The sequence below is a fragment of the Rhamphochromis sp. 'chilingali' genome (assembly GCF_963969265.1).
Source record: "Rhamphochromis sp. 'chilingali' genome assembly, chromosome: 17".
NCBI lineage: Eukaryota > Metazoa > Chordata > Actinopteri > Cichliformes > Cichlidae > Rhamphochromis > Rhamphochromis sp. 'chilingali'.
The window spans coordinates 34301127-34321169 of NC_137944.1; the positions used below are offsets into that span (position 1 = coordinate 34301127).

The 20043-nt window shown below is 41.1% G+C and overlaps 2 protein-coding genes across 3 annotated transcripts in view; one reads left to right on the top strand and one right to left on the bottom strand.

Moving 5' to 3' along the window:
• col14a1b (collagen, type XIV, alpha 1b) overlaps positions 1-19523 on the top strand; it is a 169552-nt gene extending 150029 nt beyond the window's left edge. Inside the window, exons 38-48 of one of the 2 annotated variants that reach the window (XM_080862841.1) lie at positions 6998-7093; positions 7183-7236; positions 8434-8487; positions 9216-9269; positions 9518-9589; positions 11456-11491; positions 11957-12023; positions 12108-12296; positions 12574-12651; positions 13271-13426; positions 16966-19523. In XM_080862841.1, coding sequence (XP_080718967.1) covers positions 6998-7093; positions 7183-7236; positions 8434-8487; positions 9216-9269; positions 9518-9589; positions 11456-11491; positions 11957-12023; positions 12108-12296; positions 12574-12651; positions 13271-13426; positions 16966-17246 — 1137 coding nt within the window. In that variant the 3' untranslated portion in view covers positions 17247-19523. The remainder of the gene's footprint in view (positions 1-6997; positions 7094-7182; positions 7237-8433; positions 8488-9215; positions 9270-9517; positions 9590-11455; positions 11492-11956; positions 12024-12107; positions 12297-12573; positions 12652-13270; positions 13427-16965) is intronic. The other variant, XM_080862842.1, reaches the window with a different exon arrangement.
• On the bottom strand, positions 1417-4180 carry LOC308384341 (uncharacterized protein; the record flags this gene model as incomplete). Its single annotated transcript, XM_080862843.1, has 6 exons — positions 1417-1543; positions 2482-2600; positions 2923-3047; positions 3135-3254; positions 3359-3478; positions 4027-4180. The coding sequence occupies 6 exons, from the start codon at positions 4178-4180 to the stop codon at positions 1417-1419; spliced, it is 765 nt and encodes a 254-aa protein (XP_080718969.1).
• Positions 19524-20043: the final 520 nt, after the last annotated feature.

The window sequence follows — 20043 nt, forward strand, 5'->3', positions numbered from 1 at the left end:
GCCACAGACTGGTACCAGTCCGTGAGTCGTTTGGTACTGGGCTACGCTGAGGCTTCGATGTGAAATTCATGGTTTTCGGGGGTTATATCAATTTTTAGCTTTTTATTTTAAATCATTTTTATCATTAACTTGGTTTCCCCGGGTCTCTTCCTGTGTGTTATGATTAAATCTTATTGTTTTGGCACCAGTACTGGTTTTATTTTGTTGTATTTATCCGTGACACCTTATAGTCCGCTCCGTGAAAATATTGTCAGACATAAACTGATCCGTGGTGCAAAAAAGGTTGGGGGCCGCTGACTTAGAAGACATGATTTACTGAGATACGATGGAGATTAGACTCCGATGACCTCGACATGGCAGGACAGCTTCTCAGCGGTGGGAGGATTTAGGAAAGGACCTCCCTGTGTGAGGTGGAGATGGGAGGAGGCGGGGTGCATGAAAGAGAGTCCGAGAGGGAAAATAATGGAGAGCACAGATTTACACCACGCGAAGCAGAGTTTGATCGGCTCCAAGAAAGATGATTGGACTAGAGTAATGATGTCATTACTGAGGTTGACAGCGTGATGGGAAATCTAAAAACTATTTTAATTTACAGTTCGTGCCTTCAGAGCCCAACTATTAAGACAGTGTAATGTGTATGTGCTAGCATGTAACCTGAACCACCACATGCCGCAGTGTGCACAGCATAAACTCATTTTCACTGCCAGTGACTAAAATACATAAAGCTCAGCACTGCAAAGTTAGGGGACAGTGCAAAACACACTCAACAGTTAACATGTACAGTAATAGTTAATGAACTAAAATGCAACAAAAAGACAGAGCAATGCAAATCACAATAAAAGAATAGAAACTGACATAAACTGACAATGTTGACTGAAAACTGACCACCAGAGGAGACGCGTGTTTATTTCTGGTTGATTAGACTTTCACACATTGTTTTGTGTATTTCAATCCTTTTTAAGTAGAGAAGAAAAAAATGCCACTGCATCCAGATTCAGAGGAAATATGGAATGAGCTCAAGTTCTTATTTGAACAGTTACAGTGTCGGTCCTCTCGCCTCTGAACGCCACCATCGCGTATTTTAAATCTAACAAATCAGGTGTGATTGAAGTTCAGACTTTCAGCTTTAATTCAAGGAGTTTAATAAATGTATGAAACAGTTTAGGACTCACTGACATTTTATACATAATCCCTGATTATTAAAGTTCTGTGGTTTTCAGTCTGGGATTTCACAACAACAGACTTTTGTTGACTTTTCAGCAAAACATAAAGGTCAGAACACCATTATGTCAGTTTTACCTTCACACAGCTGTACTGGGACTTCAGTTTCTCTATTAAAATCCTTGGTGAGGTTTAAATCTGATACAGTGCAGTTACATGTTACACATGTCAGACTGAGAGGTGACCAGCAAACTCTCAGTAGATGTCCCTCTCACAGATCCAGTGTTTCGATCCAGTGTTGGTGTAGTTCCATGTTCCTTGTAGATCCATAAATACTTTGAAGTCATCCTCAGGATCTAATTTTGCAACTGGATTCCAGCCTCTGTTGAACAAGTACAAAGTTGTTACAGGTAAAACCCTGAAAACACCACAGAGTATTTTGCAGAGAGCTCTTAGCAGTGCTTAGAAACACACATCAACATATTGTCCTGCTGAACTATTTAACTTCCATTTGTCTTCCCAGTATTCCCATTATTACCAGTTATGCAGTTTTCACACATGAACTGCAGCTCTGAACTTTTCTATGCAAAATGATGCAGGACGCATGAGAACCATATACTGTAAATAAAAGATGGACGTTGCCACTGTGACATCACCGGTTAGTTACAAAGCCGTGTTTTTAAAGCCTCCTGAGGATCTGACCTTTAAATCCAGGAACATCACATACTCATCAGTCACCTTGGTAACCACACAGTCCCCTCCCACTAAAGCGTACCTGCTTTATCACCTGCTTTGAACATTAACAGGAGAATAAATGATTAAATGAAGATCACCATCCAGTAAATCTTAAACTGAGACCATGGACTCATAGAAAAGTGTTCATGAGGACTTGGATCACTGCAGCTGAAGGACATTTTCCCACAGACTTCAACACAAGCTGACCTGTGTATGCAACCACAGGAGACGCCCCCTGCTGGCTGTTAGAAATAATGCAGATTTAAGGGATTTCTACATTATCTTGGTGAGAACATAAATGTTCAGTGTAGTCAGATCAGACCTGAAATGATCTTTAACAAACAGTAACTGTGTGGTGTGAGCGAGTGGGTGTCATGTATCCTGCCTCCTGCACGCTCTCTACAGACAGCAGCTCCTCCATCAAGTATCTCCAGCTGGGACAAACTCTCTCCTGTTCTGTGCTACATGGAAAAAGCGTCCCGTCCTGATTCTGTGACAGTGTTCAGAGTTCATATGTGAAAACGCCCATAGCTTTTATCCAGGAGATAGATCACAATTTTATAAACTCTAAATTAAATTTCTCACGTATGTGCTAGTGGTGATCCGTCCACCCACTCCCACTTCCACGTCGTTGACCAGCGCTTTCCCTTTCTCTCCAGACCGATCCAGAAGTCTCCACGTTTATTCAGCTCTCTGAAAAATTCCTGATAGTTTGTCAGAAACAGGAATGGATTAGTTTTTCGTCTCATTCCAGTTTCTATAGGAGTAGATTCATGTTTCAGGTTTTTTTCATTTTGTTAATTTTTACTAATCCAAAAAATAACCAACATGAAGATCTTACTCATAATTATTGATTTAGAGATTCCATATTTAAACAGAAAACACTGAACAGCAACGAGAGACACAAAAACATATCACATGTACCGCCGCACATATTTAAATCATTCATGGACGACTGAGCTCTGACAACAACATCACGTATATCACACATTTAGTATCTTAAGTTAATAGTTATGACACACTTACATGTTTGCTCCTGGTCTTTATCACCAGCAGATCTGCTCCTCTCCTCTCACAGTCTTTCCTGCTCTCACTCCAGTTTTTCCTCTCAGTAGAAATGTAGTAACAGCTGCACTCAAATCTTTTCCATTCTTTAAGAAACAACACATCGTCAACACAAGGTCCAGTTTCAAATCATGTAATAACAGTTTAATAAGTCAGTTTGAGATGTTTCTCACCTGTGGTGTTCGCCTGTGTTTGGTTGTTGTTTCCAAACTGGCAGTTCATCGTTTCCAGATCCGACGTCAGCTTCTGATTCTCAGACGTCAGCTTCTGATTCTCAGACGTCAGCTCCACATCTCATGAAAACCATAAAACGAGACAGTTCAGGATGTAAATACAAATCAGCTGCTGAAGGCTTTGACCTTTTGTCCATGTTATTTAAATAAATGTGAGTCCTCACAGAATTTGTAGAAGACTGTAAGCCCCGCTACCAACAGGAGACACAGTAGACCCAGTATCAGGGCAGGAACTCTGAACTGGTCTCGTCGGGCTGCTGGGAGGTGATACTGAGTGTGCGCTTCTACAACGTGAAGCAGAAGACACAGTTGGATTAAACACATTTAAGTTCCTCCTTCAGTTTATCTGAACGGATGAGATGAAAACGTTTGATATTAGTGAAAACACCACGACACCTACTGCAGCAAGCAGCCACCAAACACTGTCTAACATGAGGGGAGATGCTAACAGGTGTTAGCTAGCTGCTTTTGGTTCATTACTACCTGACCGAGGAGAAGAGAAGGCTAACCTCATCTAACAAGCTGCTGTTACTCTACCACAAATGTCTCGGAGCAACAAGGACGTCACGGCTCCAAGCAAGCTAGCATGTTACAAATCTTCTCTCCTGATCGAATAAATAAACCAACAACATCTATTAAAATTTCCTGAAATTATTTCAGGCATTTTACTGATACTTTTCAGTGTCACTGCCATATCTCTGCTTTCAGGCAGCTTTGCAAACTGGTTGGTTTTAAAAGAAAATGCTAGTGTTTCATATAAAGTATGATCAGCCCACAGTTAATACTGCACTTTTATATCTAGCATGGACGTCTTGATTCTTGTGATTCTTACCTCCGTGTCGTGTTGAACGAGCCTTCTGGTCTGCGTAGACGACCGAAGTCTCGTAGATGTCGACTTCTCTCTCCAGTCTCTCCTCTCTGTCGTCTCGGTTTCCATATTTAAATTTAATGGTCAAATCTGGATCCTCGTAAATGTGGGAAGACATTTCAAGGTGTGCGGCTTCCAGCAGACTCAGTTTTCAGTGCAGCAGAGCTGTCAGTTATGTGTCTCTGATGCTGCTGTCAGTTTCTCCGTCGTTCTGTGTCGAGCTGAAAAGGTTTGAACAGGATGTCGAGAGGAAGCTCTGGCAGGAAACCATAAACACAGATATTTGATTTTTAATGATTTGGAATTATAAAAGTGTTGTTTTTGTTCATGTTTGCTTCTAAATGTATGAAACAGCAACAGCTAAAACAAAACAAACTAGAGAAAGAGATGCTGGCGTGCAGTAAAAAGGCCAATGTGTTCGAGTCTGTACGTGCTGTTTCTCCACTGACAGATGTGATGATATGAATGTGCCTCACTCATGTCCTCATTTGACACCATGAGATAAAAGATAAAAAATGGAGCTGAAGAAGTTTCATAGACCAATAAGAAACAGTTTGAAGGTCATGTGGCACATATGGAGGAAATGGCTGAATGACGTGGACGATCCAGCCGGACGTACTTACACTGTAACTCTGCATTTCACTAAAATCTAAAGACACGGAGTACTACACAGGAACAATTAAAAATAGGTTGTGATAATTGAGGAAATGATAATAAATGTAATAATTGTGAAAGCAGGATTATTCAGGGAGTCCTTTTAATAATTGGAATGATTGAATATTAATAATATTAATTCACCAATGTCATCAGTTTTGTACCAGGCACGCACATCTAATCTTTTTAGTAACCTCATTATGACAGACCATAGTCATGCTCATCAACAAACATTTGGAAACAACAAAACATTAGGCTCCGCCCTCTGCAGGGCCAGTGTCCAGGTTTTCTTAGTTTTTCGGTTGAGTTTTGATCTGTAGAAATATTCTGTAGCTGTAACATTTCCCATGTTAGAAAAGCCAGTTACAAAGTAAAAGCATTTTTAAGATAAGAGATAAGATAAGATAGAACTTTATTAATCCCTCGGGTGGGTTCCTCTGGGAAATTCGACTTCCAAAAAAAGCACAGCACCGACCGAAGTTACAGTTACAGAATTGTTTTATATATATATATATATATACACACACACACACACACACACACATATATAAATACAGAGACAAATATAAATAAAATATACAAAGGGGATAAATAGAATAAATAGGAATAAAAAATAAAAATACAAGTGAATTGCACATTTCAAGTATTGAGTCTATTGCACCGTTGACTATTTACAAAAGTATTGCACAAAAGGTATTGTACAGTGAGGTGAAGAGGCACTACAGCTTAGTTGTTCCCCCCTCCTTTGTCCTCCTGTCTCCCCTCCCTCTCCCCTCCAGAGAGGAGTTAAACAGTCTGATGGCGTGTGGGACAAAGGAGTTTTTAAGTCTGTTAGTTCTTGTCTTGGGGAGAAGCAACCTGTCACTGAACAGACTCTTCTGGTTGTTTATGGCCGTGTGCAGAGGATGCCCAGCATTGTTCATAATGTCCATCAGTTTCTTTAATGTCCTTTTCTCTGCCACTGTCACCAGAGTGTCCAGCTTCATGCCGACCACAGAGCTAGCCCTCCTGATCAGTTTCTCCAGCCTGGATGAGTCCTTCTTTGCTGTGCTGCTCCCCCAGCACACCACAGCATAGAAAAGTACTCCAGCAACCACTGACTGGTAAAACATCCTCAGGAGCTTCCTGCAGATGTTAAAAGACCTCAGCCTCCTGAGGAAGTACAGTCGGCTTTGGGCTTTTTTATACAGGTGCTCTGTGTTGTTTATTATTTGCTTCAGAGCTGAGCAAACATTAATGCTGCAAACAACAAAGTTCACTAATCAGCCCTAAATTTTACAGAAAACACAAATCTAAGAAATATTTAACAAGATTATTAAACCAAAGGGAAAAAACAGACTGTTCACAAACGAGGCGTCTCTGACCTTTGATCGGTAACTTTTAATGTTCGTCTGCTTGCACAGATCACGTTCTGATCATAATGAGGGAAATACACCAAACTACGCTTCATCTTTAATAAGGAGTCTTTAAATAACCTCGGACTGGATTAATGTCTAGTTTGAACTTTCACATGTTTGTAGTGACTTTGTGACTGAAACGTATCACGTAGCTGATCATAAACCCACTTCCTCCTCTATGAACTCAAACTGATTTCCTCCCGAGTATTTGAAGCCGTCTTCTCAGACAGCAGGACTCGTTGTTGGTGGAGTTAGACGTGTTATTATTTCAGTTAAAGCACTGAAACTGATTCAGCTCACTGCTTCCACTGTTTGTGACTCTACCAGCCTGAGCTCATTTCCCACACAGATATTATAACTAGATCGGTTATGTGGTGTGTTTTGAGGTTTAGGTAACACAGAATAGTATCGTATTAAAACGTAATAATGCACAAAATATAGTGAACTTAATCAAATCACTATAAAGGCAGAATTAAGTAATTAAATAATGAAATGATGCAAAGCCTTTTTATCCAGCCTGATAAATACAACGCTCCCTGTTTAATCAAAGTCTGCTTTCCAGGTTTGTGTAAAATCCAGCAGTCATTGTAGCTGAGGGGGTGAATGTTACTGTACACTGATGCATGCACGTATTTGAAAATGATTAGAGCTGCTGTGTGTGGCGTGTCTCACCTTCTTGGATCTTGGATTGGCTCCGGCCACCCTGTGGTTGGTCAGTTGGTTCATGGGTCACCTGATAACCAGTAAATCTCTGGGAAAGTGTCCCACATGACCAGTTAAAGCCACCATCACCACCTCAGAATATCCAAACCTGCACGTTTGCCTACATCACATCCGTGTTTTTAGCACATTAGCTTCAACTTTCTCTGTCCTGCTCTCTTTAGGGACCAACTGGTCCTGTTGGAGATACGGGTCTTCCAGGACCTCAGGGACCCCCAGGACGGCAAGGACCCAGTGGACGCTCCATTATTGGACCCCCGGTGGGTTATACAGTTTTCAACAACCTTTTAGTCTTTTTTGTTACTTTTTTCCTTAATCTTTGATTTAAAGTGTGTTGTTGTGCCTGCAGGGCAGTCCTGGAGAGAGAGGTCAGAAAGGTGATGTGGGACAGCAAGGAACTCAGGTAATAATAGTGATCAGCTTTTATATACTGACAGATCACAGCTCTCATTGCACTCTGAGTACGATACCAACACTCAGCTTCTCATTTCTTTACATCAAGTGATGCTTAAACACATTACTGTGCTTTCATACTTGAATATAAATTATTTAGAGAGATAATAAAGATCAAATTTAGACTGTGAGGTGGAATTACCTGTTACTTAGGAAAGAAGGAGACTTCCACATCACTTCTAAAATCCTTCACTCTCTGCGAGTGTTTAACCTCCTTTCATCCCGATGTCTGTCATGTTGTGTCGACCTCGAATAAAACGCAGGTACAGGACTTCATATCCTCAGACTAAGGCTACGTTCACACTGCAGGCGAAAGCGCATCAAATCCGACTATTTTGACCCCATGTGACCCACATCCCATCATGGTGTGACAGTGTGAACGGCACAAATCTGACCTGGGTCACTTTCGTATGTGGTCCTGAATCTGATACATATCTGATGTTTTAGAAAGCGACTGCTGTTTGATGGTCATGTCGCATTAAATCCGTCTTTTACGTCACTGACACAAGACAGACGCCAATTATCAGCGCCGGAGAAGACATCGCGAACGCTTCCTGGCCATCCAGCGTAGATGTCAGTGAAACTGCTGGGAAGACAACGTTGGAGAAACGTGAACATTTTATTTGTATAATCTGCAGATTCTGACAGAAATCTGCAGCTATCCTTTGAAGCAGCAATAAGGATCATTATTAGGCCAAATGTAAATAACAAACAAAATTGGGAAAGATAAAGTCTGAAACAAGTCTTTACATTAATCAGTCACACAATACTGTTGGTCTGGGTCTGAACAGAGCGCGTTGTGTGTCTTCTTTTGCACATGCGGCCGCGTTGAGGGTTCACACAGGAGCGCGTTTGCTGTCGCATTTTATTTGTAGTGTGAACAAGCAGACAAAAAGATCGGATTTGATCATTAAGACCTGCAGTGTGAATGCAGCCTAAAAGTGTCCCTAAGAGTAAAAGTCCGTGTCATGGGAGCACCTGTGAGTACTCTTCTCTTAGGAGGTATTTAGGAATCGTGCATCCAGAGCTGCATCACAGGCCCACTCACATATAATGAGTTACAGACACTGATCTTGATGCATGTTGAGGTTTAGGGCTGGTGTGAACGTGACCTGCAGTGACCTCTGCTCTCCTCGTGCTGTTTCAGGGGGTTCCTGGAACACCCGGAGGTCCAGGGAGGGAAGGACCTCCAGGACCCAGAGTGAGTCATAACAGACACACTAATAATTCAGCTGTTTGACAAGTTTGTTGATACTACAAATATTAACAGTCAGTAAACCACTGGGATGTTGTCAAATACTAATATGAACAATATAACCTGTAATGTAGATATTTTATCATCTTCACCTCTGATACTGTTCATATGAGTACTACTGTAGTAACACTGTTATATCTGTAAACTGTCTCTACTGTCATTGTACTACTTTTGTTTTTTTCTAGATTATATTAAGTTATATAATACCTGAATAGAATGAGATTATGTACAATTCTATAAACTGATCTGCAAATTTAAGACAAATTACATATCAGATGTTGAATTTGAGGCATTGGATTGATTTTAAATATGTGCTAATTTGGGGCAGGAGCAACAATGAAGTACAAAAGAGGTGCGATGCTTTAGAAAATGACACGTTAATGCACGGCATGGCTCCACGGAAGGACGAGTGGAAAAGAAAACAGAAGAAAGATAAAAGTTTCCTAAAAAGTCCAGAGGTTGAAAAAGGGAGACAGTCGAGCTGCTGTCAAATGAACAAAAAGACCCTTACAGAGCGAAGCAGCATCTGTGGCCCTGCAGCGCCCCCCTCTGGCCACAGTAGAGTCAGCATCACAGCCAAGGCTGGAAAGAGCGAGACACAGCTGCTGGGTCAAAGTCATCGGAGGAACTCTTTAATCCTTTTTTTATTATAACATCTACTTTCACCTTCTCAGGGACTGCCAGGCAAAGATGGCCCCCCAGGCACACAGGGCCCCCCAGGAACCATCGTAAGTCACTGTTGCTGTTTTTGTGAATGTTTTGGAGGATTCAGAGGAGGATATATGTGCATGCAATGCCTGCAGCTTCTCTGTTAGGCACTTAAATGTAAAGTTTAATTAAAACTGTGACTTTAGGTGATAATGATGGAACTGGGTCAAGCTGGGCAGGGCTAATAAGCTCAGTCAGGCGTGTACAACAGGAACAACTTTATAATAATTCAAATAATATAATTAAAAATTGCTTTTGATTTCTTCAGGGAACTCCGGGAGCTCCAGGATCACCAGGAAGTACAGGCCCTCCAGGAAAGCAGGGAGAGCTGGGCCCACCGGTGAGTCTGTCAATGAGTGGAGCTGCCTGTCCCCATTAACCAAACTGGCCGGGGTGGGCGGAGTTTTTAGCTCTTAGAAGGAACGCCATCATTTGTTTTATGAGCATGAGCTGCTGCATGTGAACAGAGACGCAGGAGGCAGCAGAGTGCAGCGAGGTGAGCGTCTGTCAAAGAGGTTAACAGCTTCCTGTCCAGTCTGAAGCTCTAGAAGCTGTTTGACACATTCACTGATATGTGGAGCTCAGTGTTTTGTGTTTATGTCAACAGAAAAGTGCTGTTTGAGCCTTCACCTCAGCCTTTCAAATGGCCAACACAAATCCTTCTTTCTTTCTCTCAGAGGCTGGCAGTGTCGTTATCCTTCTGGGTAAACGCTTGAGTGAACAGATCCATCACTGGTGCTGACGGCTCCTCTTTCTCTCATTCTGTTTCTACATCAGGACTTGTGTTATGTTGCTGCGATGACTCAGTGGCAGGAGTCACAGTTCACTCAAAGTCATTTTGTTCTCACTTAAACGTGTTTATTTCTGCTGTGAATGTGGAAGCTTTTGGAGCCTGCCTCTAGTGTTCAGAAGAGGAACTGCACTTATGCATAGCCTTAATGTTTCAGCCCCACAGTGTCGTTATTGCAATGTGTTAAAATATTTTGCCAGCAGTGGAAATAAACTAAAAATTCAAAGAGTTTCAAGCATTTAAATCAGACTAAAGGAGAAACAGGTGGGACAGCAGCTTCATGCAAAACGCAGCAAAGTGTCTCAGTTTGATCTCCAGCTGTTTGCAGAGTCGCTGATCAGTATGCAGGCTGTGCATGTAAACCTTTGTCTGCAGTCCATTTGCTGTGCTGGTTTCTACTTCAGCCACTGTAAACAGAGGTGTGTGAGCGCTCGCTGCTTTCGTATTTATTCCTGATTATGTGAAAACTTCATGGAGAGTAAATCACATTCGAAGTGCAGCAACAAAGAAAACACTGGACTCTGTGGGCGGTGATACAATCTGCTGACAAATGATTATTCATCACTGTGATAAAATCTTCATAAGCATGTAATTACAGATGCATGGGTGGCCTGCAGAAAGGCCTCATCAGCTCTTTACCTCATGCTGGCAGATTCGTAATGAGAATTTAGTAAAATATACAGTAGTTCAAGTTTTGGGTATTAACACTGTTTCCATAAATACTACATTCTGGGTTGTATTTTTTAACACTTTTTATTCTTTCTCATCTCGATAAACATCATTCAGTGAAAGTTTTGTATTAGAAAGAAGCACCGAGGTCACAGCAGCTCCATCGAAGTTGGTTTATTATGTGTTTGTTCCTCTGTTCTTCCTGGATGTTTGTCTGTTTCGTTATTATTATAAACACGGCGTTAAGTGACAGCGCTGCACAAATATTCATATTCTCTGTTTCGTGTCGACACATTTGAAGCTTTTAACGATGTTTCTTGTAGATTTGCTCCAGACTCTGAGAGGGAACGTTCCCGACAAACGTATCGCCATCACAGTCCTGTAGGCCAGCGGCCCAACCCCCGGTCCGAGGCCCGGGGGTTGGGCCGCTGCCGTAGGCCTCTCGCTGGTCTCGACACGTTCCTGAAATCTAATCCCCTCGATTTAGGACGTGTCTGTTTCCCTCTGAGACATGTCAACGCTGAAAAGTATAAACATTTGAAATTATGTTTTAGTTATTATTCATATAGATAAAGATTTCCAACATTTTAAATAAATGACAAAAACAAGCAGGCTGCAGTTTAATCAGGACAGCAAGATGATCAACATGCTGCCCTGACGAGAGAATCACCTGCTTCATCTTGTGTTCGATGCTTCACAAGTTTGGAGGTTTTTTCCTGGTTTTTCATGAATTCGTTTCTCTTGCAGGGACCTGCTGGAACTAAGGGAGAGAAAGGTGAACGGGTAAGCTCTCTGTCTTCATGTTATTACTTCCCCCCCAGTCACAAATGTCCTGTCTGCTGACCTGCATATAGAGATATATTGTTGTGTTGCAGCAGCAATGTCAAACTCAAGGACACACAAACAGTATAATAATATATATTAATATATGTTTTATTACTATGCAGTAAACATTAGTCACTGTTTCCTTCGTTGATTACAATAATGAAATATCAACATCATCCAATAAGTAAATATAATATGTGTGTATTTGAGTTTCATAAAATAAATTTACTTTAAATTTGCTGTAACTAAAAATTTGACACTAGCAGCTGAAAAAGAAACGAAACAAATCTGCAGATTTATGAGTGAATTTCAGTCCTAATAATTTGAGTCTGTAGCGCCTTCATAAAACGCAGAATATGAATCATTTAAAAACACTCGCACATAACTACGTGTGTTTTATATGAACATCGTGTGTTTTTTCAGGGAGATCTCCAGTCGACAGCATCAGTTCAGGCCATTGCCCGACAGGTCTGTGAGCAGCTGATCCAAAGTGAGTTAAAAAACCCCAAACCTTTATTTGTTAATAATAATAATAATAATAATACTAATAATGTTTGACCTGAACTGTTTTCAGGCCACATGGCGCGCTACAACAGCATCCTGAACCACGTGCCGAGTCCTCCGGTGTCAATCCGCACAGTTCCCGGACCACCGGGAGAGCCTGGTCGAGAAGGACCCCCAGGACCACAGGGAGAACAGGGACCCCCAGGCAGACCAGGCTTCCCAGGACAAAATGGACAGAATGGGCAACCAGGAGAAAGAGGCAAGTTTAACAAAACAGTAAAACTCTGTTACCGTTTAAATCAGTGTGAACTGAGGGGCTGCCACACGGCCCAGTATAAAATAAATACAAAATTATTTTGAACTGCAAACGATGCAAAGCTGCACTGGTTCAGTCTAACAGCAAAAAATAAATAAAAAGTCAGAAATGTGCAGGAAAGGTCGAACTTCCTGACTTTCTCCATGTTACAGTGTATCTGTATGGAATGACACAAAATATAGAAATTTAAGCAGTATTTATTTCTGTTGTGTGTTTCCAGGACAACCAGGAGAGAAGGGTGATAAGGGATCTCCAGGTGTGGGTGTACAAGGACCCAGAGGACCTCCAGGACCACCTGGTAACTTATTTTCCTGCTAAGCCTTTCTGAACCATCCCAGTGATGCAGTGAAGAAAGTCCTGAACACGATTGTCTGATTAGTAAAAGAAAAAATGTTTCACATGGATCATTAAGATGTTGTAAAATCCACAAATTCAACAGAAAATATAATTTTTTATCAAATGTCTTAACTGACATGGTAAGATTATTATTTTTATTATTAGTATTAGTACTAGTGTTGTTGTTGTTTTTCTGAACTGAACCAAAAAATGTGAACAAATTGTCTCTAAAATTAAATAGTTGATATAATTTTTCTGTAGTTTTAGTTGTTGAGATGTTATTAAGTTAATTCTTAGTGCCATTTAAAAATGTCTCAAACATTTGTTACCGGGAAACGTCTGGAAGTACTTTAACTACTCGACTCTGACCATAAAACCATTAAAATAATCACTTTGATAGCTGCACAGTGTTTTTCTGTCCTCTGACTGACAGAACGCAGGAGAAAACACAAACACATGTTGTGATAACTTCGGGCTCACAGTCGGGGTTCTTATGACTGATGATGAGTTTGACCTCAGAGTGATTCTGTAATTCTAACATTCAGTTTTGTTTTCTAAACTCTTCATCCTCTTCCTCCCAGGTCCCCAGGGACAGGGCAGACCAGGTAGCTCTGGACCCTCAGGACGACCTGGAAATCCCGGAGTACCCGGTCGGCCCGGAGCCCCCGGACCCATCGGCCCCCAGGGGCCTCCGGGTTACTGTGATCAGAACTCCTGTGTGGGCTACAATGTTGGAGGTACGTAGTCTCAGAAATATGAGGAAACTATGATCCACCGGTGTTATCAAGACTCTGATTCTGGTAGTTTTTAATCGTGCTGCTTTCTCTGGAGTTTTTCATCAAAGGAAAATACTGAGATCTTTGCTCTGGAGCTCTTTGCCCTGGAGCTCTTTGCTCTGGAGCTCTTTGCTCTGGAGCGCTTTGCTCTGGAGCTCTTGTTGTCAACCACATGATTAAAGCAGCAGCCTCCACCGTGACTGTTGTGTAATTACAGCCACAGACTGAAGAGGCTGTAATGAGACAAACCTGCATGTTTGTTCAAATATGTGAACAGAAGAAACTTTTTAACTGAGCATGAAAACATTTCACTGCTGATTGTACTTGGACTGAAGGCATGAGGACAGATGTTCAGTTCTTGTGGTTCATTTTCACACTGAAAAGCTGCCACTGAGTTAAACAGAGTGCATGTCACAGAAGTGGGCATGAAACACTGCGTGTATAAAGGTTCATTTACACTCTGGAACCCTGCTTTCAAAAACTGACAGAAATTTAAAACCTCATGAAGCTGAATTTAAGAAAAAAGTGACGTCCGGCCACAAGGTGGCGCTAAACATGTTCTAAGAACTTTAGACACTTATTTCTTAATTCCACCTTAACAATCAGTCTGTGCCGGTCTGTGAGAGCAGCCTTCATGGTGTAAATGAGCCTTTATACATTTAGTGCTTCACATAAAGTCATCCACCCACACTCAGTGTATCTGAAGGTGAAACACGTTCAGATACACTCACAGCTAAGATGCAGGATTCAGTTTCACAAACAGCAGTGTGTGTGTTGAAGTTAAAAAACACAGAAATTCATCTTCAGTGTGTGATTTTTACATTTTGTACAATTTCAAATATCATGCAGCGCACTGGGCTCAGAAAACAGACTCGATGCAGCGACAGAGACGGAGATGATGTCTTTAACCATTTAGCCTCAAAGTGGTCGTGCTACGGACTTTAAAGGCTCATTTCACCCAAAATAATCAACTCTGAGCAGAATTTGTTGAGACAGTTTGTTTCTGAACATTTGAGTCAAAACAGCTGAGTTTTTAAAGTTTATTTATTCTGCTGCTTCTTATTTTAAATATCATACACAGACTTTTACAGTGGTAGATTTTTCTGTTGATGCTAAAGATGATCAAAATGAGGTTCAGTTTGTTGAACTGAGACTAGATGTTGAGTAAAGATGCTGATTATTTGACTTCAAAGTGAAAAATAAAAGAACAGAATATTTTATTGTGGTTAAAACTCATTTAAACGACAGATCTTTGAACATCAGCTCTGGAAGGAAGTAGAAGGAAAAAGCCTCAAAAACATGTTTTATTCCACACGTGGTCATAAACTCTGCATCTTAACATCTCAGTTGGTGCTAAATCACTCTGTGCAGTGAGTGTGGGTTTAATGTGTTGCTGGAAAGATGCTCCATGCAGGGTTTTCTAATGCATGCATTAGTTATTAAATGTCACCATATAAACATTCAACAAATGACTTTACAAAATCCACATGAAAGTTGCAGGTGATGAAGCAGCACTGCAGGCAGATGTTACCTTGCAGCATCAGTCTGTTCTCCCTCCTGCTGCAGGCAAAGACCCAGGAGGCATTTCTATCTGAGCAGCTTCACAGCTGATCCCTCACATGCATCCTGATCACTGTTAGTTTGCACCAATCACAAGTCAGCAAACATGTTTTTGAGAGGCTAAAGAAAACCCTGCAGGAGTCATCTTCAGCATGTTCTGTGCATGTTGGTGCTACATCACTGATGTGTTTGAGGTTAAAGGTCACACAGTGGCCTAAACGGAGCTGTGCAGCTTGCAGTCTGCAGGGTGGTCATGTGAGTAATGTCTGCATGTTGTAATCACTCTTCTGTCTCTGTGTTTGTGTCTCCACATCTCTGTCTTCACCTTCTTTTATCCCCCATAATAACCCACAACAGAATATTACTGAGACGTTCACAAATAATCAAACAGGGCTGTGCAATTCATTTGTTTTGTCTCGTGCTATAAATCCAATGCACCCTTTTTCCTTCCCAGTGTCCACTTTCATCCCCTCTCTAAAACCTTAAATCCCTGACAGTCAGTGGCAGGTTCAATGTAGCACCATCAGAATTATTGCTATGATCCAAACAACCCCACATGTTAGACCACATGTGACTTCAACCATGATGTGGCTTCAGTTAAGTTTGCATACACTCATGATGGGCGGGAATGTGGTAGTAATTTGGAGCTTTTTAGGATTTCTTTGAACTCTTCTTTTTCCAGGCTGGAATGATTGTAAAGCTTAAATCTTTAATGACTTATGGATCTGGATTAAAAGTATGCAAACACTCAAACTAATATGTGGTTAAATATACCTTCAGGCAAGCTGCACTTCAACCAGATGCTTTTGTTAGCCATCAACAAGCTTCTGGCATATTTCTGACCTGATGATGGACCACTCATCCAGGAAGAATTGGGAGGGATCATTTAAATTTGCTGGTTTCCTGGCAGACATTCCTGATCTGTCAGAGGACTCACAGGACGTTGACCATAATCATAACATTTTGTAAGAGATATATTGCTCCCAGTATTACACAGACATGAATTACTTAGAGAACAACATGCAATTATATATCATCATCTGAGCTGATCATCAGCAGATGTAATCTTAACCACATCAAAGACCATTATTATTATTACTTCCTGTAGTTGTAGATCCCTAAAAGTCAAACGTAGATTTGGTGCACATGAATCTAGAGTGGCTCACTGAGGTGCCGTATACAAACAGCACTACTTTATGTGATGCATTTGTTGCTTGTTTTAATTTTTTGTTGTATTTTTTAGGAGCAAGAAAAATATGGAATTATCAGTAGTTTGATAAAGAAATACTGTGAGCATTGACACGGTCGTCCTCTCCTTACCTTTTCTTCTAGATTATGATCGTCCAATTCCTCTTTTTTAATTCCCAGACTCCACTGACTTAATACAAACTCCTGTAACTCGTCCTAAACACTCATCTGCACGACAACTTTGAATATTTTTGCACGTTAAGTATCCAGATGCTTATCATTTGAAAGACAATATCTGAAAACATTGTTACTTAAAATATGACAGTTTGAATGATGTCATACTTGGCTGGTAATACTTAGACATTTGTACAAAATGTCTCACAAAACGTAAACATCAAAGCTCAGTCTGACTTATTTAAAGCTTTTTATCCTAACGACCCTCAATATTGTCAACACTGACTTTCTAACCCAGACTCACACATCCTGACTGGGTAACCCAAACTTTAAACTCCTCACCTTATTAACTGACTCATAAACCTGACCTGGTAACCTTTGGTAACCCTTGTCTCTGTGTCTCTTGCTCCTTCCTTCTTACCCACCCCTTTGTTCTTGCTAACCCAATCAAAACCCTACAAATTGCTCCAAAACACTGCTTCCTGTGGTGGCGGGGTTGGCCATCTTTGTTTTGGGCTTTTCACTGCCTATCCGCCGGGCTGCTGGTTGGCTCATTGCCTGGTTGGTCGGCATCACAGAAGGCGAGGATGTCACTGACGGCGGCGCTGTCCCCGCAGTCCAACTACCACCCAGCGTCTTCCAGAACTACGGTGAGGTCGAGGAAGACGATCCGTACCGCTACTACCAGCCCAACTACCCGGCCCCTCGACCAGTGGCGCCTGATGATCCCGCACTGGCCCTGGGTGACATTGAGCTGAGGTCTCCTGGCGTCTACCGCACCTCTCGGAGTGTGAAGGAGGAGGAAGAGAAAGTCGGGACGAAGAGGCGACTAAAGAGAGGCGCTGCGCGGACTAACTGAGAGGAGTTGATTCTGATTGGGCGGCTCGGAGCTGCTATGGACTAATCAACAAGTGCCTGATGTAAAGGATTTCTTATGGACATTGTAGAGGGACGGGAAGGGATACCAGTCGGGACTATTGTAACATCTATGCTACATTAAGAAAACTTTCAAAACAATTTACATTTTGTTTTTCATTTGTCAACAATATTGTTTGGAAATCGTCGGATCTTAAAGAGGGTTCATGTTTCACAGGTGAACTGTTCTCACAGACTGTATAACAAAGGTTCATGTAGCCACCAATGACGTTCCCCGCTGGTTTCTAACGTTTCGTTTTGAATCCTGTTTGGTTTCCTGATGCTGTTTAAAGAAGCAAGGGATCAATGTGAGAAACCAGTGGAAATGGTCAAGGGGTCGTGACCTCTCAGTTCATAGACACATTAAAGTACAGTAACGTGTCAAACTGGGCAAAAACACAGCCGTCCATTATTTTTAACTGCTTCAATAAAGATCATGGGGAGGAACAGAGTCTCTCCTAGTTAACACACAGTGAGTGGTTTATCACAGGGCTGTTGGGCTGTTTGCTTCAACCAGTGGAATATTTAATTCTATCCACAAGAAGGGAAACCAGTACAACAAGAGACATAACCACTTATAGATACACATGGAAAATGAACACTAGGAACACTGGTGCCCTTCTCATTGTTCAGTCATTAACAGTTGTGCTTTAACATGAACTGACCAAGATGTAAACGATCTAAATGGGCCTCAGAATGTAAATGTCTTTGAAGCAGAGTTTGAATCTCTGCAGTCATCAGGACACAGCTGCTGGATCCCAGGTTAACTTCAATCTACGACTCTATACTCCATCGACTTTAATGTCTGCATTAAATTCTGTCATTACAAAGTAAACACAGCTTGAAGCAGATTGTTGAACAAAGTAAATAAAACCCTGACAAATATCTAAATGTACCACTGCTTACCTTCAGTCCCTCTGATGATAAATGGTCCCTCAGCTAAATCAAACGCTGCTCCCTCAGTCCTCACAACAGCAGCTGAACTGCTCTGAACTCTGCATCTACACACAGATGATCTAAACTAATGGAGCCTTAAACCACGCCCCACTTTATCATTTTTATTCTTTATTGGACAGTTGATTAAATAAAGTGGGTTTTAAAGAAGACTGAAAACGACTGATTTTGACCCTGAAAGTTTCAACTTTAAGGTCACAGATCGACTATGTCAGTTTCCCCACAGACTTCTGTCAAACGCTGCCACCTTCTGGTCATCAGAGAGAATTTAGGGTTCAAGGCTAATCAGACGTAGAAGCTACATCCTTCTTTTATATACAGTCTGTAACTGTCCCTGTGGTCGTTAATCAGAGACTCGTCTGTCATTTATATTTTTAACCTGGTTGGTTAAGTGCCTCCAAACGGTCCAGCAACAACTTATTTCAAACTGTCTCCTTCATTATTTTTTCTTTAAAGCCTGTTAGTCTTACAAGATTTTATTTTACTCTGTTGCTTCTCTGACAGAAAAAATAAAATAAAAATATCCAAAAGGTTTTGATTTAAATTGCAAAGTGTTTGATGACAATGATGTAATCTGTTAGTGTGTTGGTCCTGTCCTGCATCAGTCTGATTATTACCTCCAGTGTCTTTGTTTTAAAGCCTTTTTATGTAAAGTTTTGCATGTTTTTGTTTATTTCAGTTACCATGCAGTGTATCATTTTCTAATCATAGAGCCATACAAACATTTTATTGTTACATATTCATATTATTTTGTAGTGCAGGTGTTGTCGCAGTATTAAGCTCAAACTGGTCTCTGTGTTTGGGGAGGCTGATGAAAATATAAGTTGTAAAAACTGAGATTCTTTCTGTGTAAATGTATTTTGGTTCAGTTTGTCAACCCACAGTTTTACTCAGAGAAGCAAATTTAACAAAGTTTAGTTGGAAAAAATGTTATTTTTCACAACGCTCTGTTTCTTACTTGGTGTTTTTATTTAGTTATCACTTCATTTCTTGTCTTTATATTCAGACTTTAATCCTTTAGTCTCATTGTCTGAAAAAAATCCCAGTTACGTGGAGGACTATGCTTTTATTCAACCTTGTTTGATGTGAATTTGGCCAGAATTTGAACTTTGAACTTTCCTTCTGAGTTTAGTGTTTTGAAGCCTTCAGGTCTGTGAGGAGAGCAGTTCCCTCTACACCTCCGACCAGAATGTTTAAAAAATAAAATCAAGGAATTAATTTATTTTTCACTGGTGTTGATTTCTGAGAACAATAAAACTGAAGTACAACCATCAGTGCTGCCTGTGTGTGTGTTGGTTGTAAATGTGTTGCTGGACTGAAGTCTGATTAAACTTGAAGTGAGCAGGAAGCCTGTTGGAGCTGCAACAGCAGGAGGCTGACTGGAAACTTTCAGGTGAGTTGAAGTTTAAAATTACACACATTATATTTGTTACACAGCAGACGATATTTAATATATTTAAGGGACAATTTACATTAAATGAAAGAAAAACTTGTGGTGACCAGGAACATATGCAGATGTGATCTGACAAATGTTCATTAAGGACCCATAAATGTCCATAACACCAATTCTGGGACCAATGATCAGCCTGTCCACCCGTCCCCACCTCTGACTGCTCCAACAACAAAGCACCAGTCAGTTTGTAGCGCCTCCTACTGGCAGAGGGCCCACAGTCCTGTTAACACAAAGCTCAAGGTGGGATCCTGACGTCACGTTCATTATTGAGGTGAGTCTTGTTTTTCTCTTCATGGAGGTCACACTTGTTCACACTCATCCTTCGTTTATATGT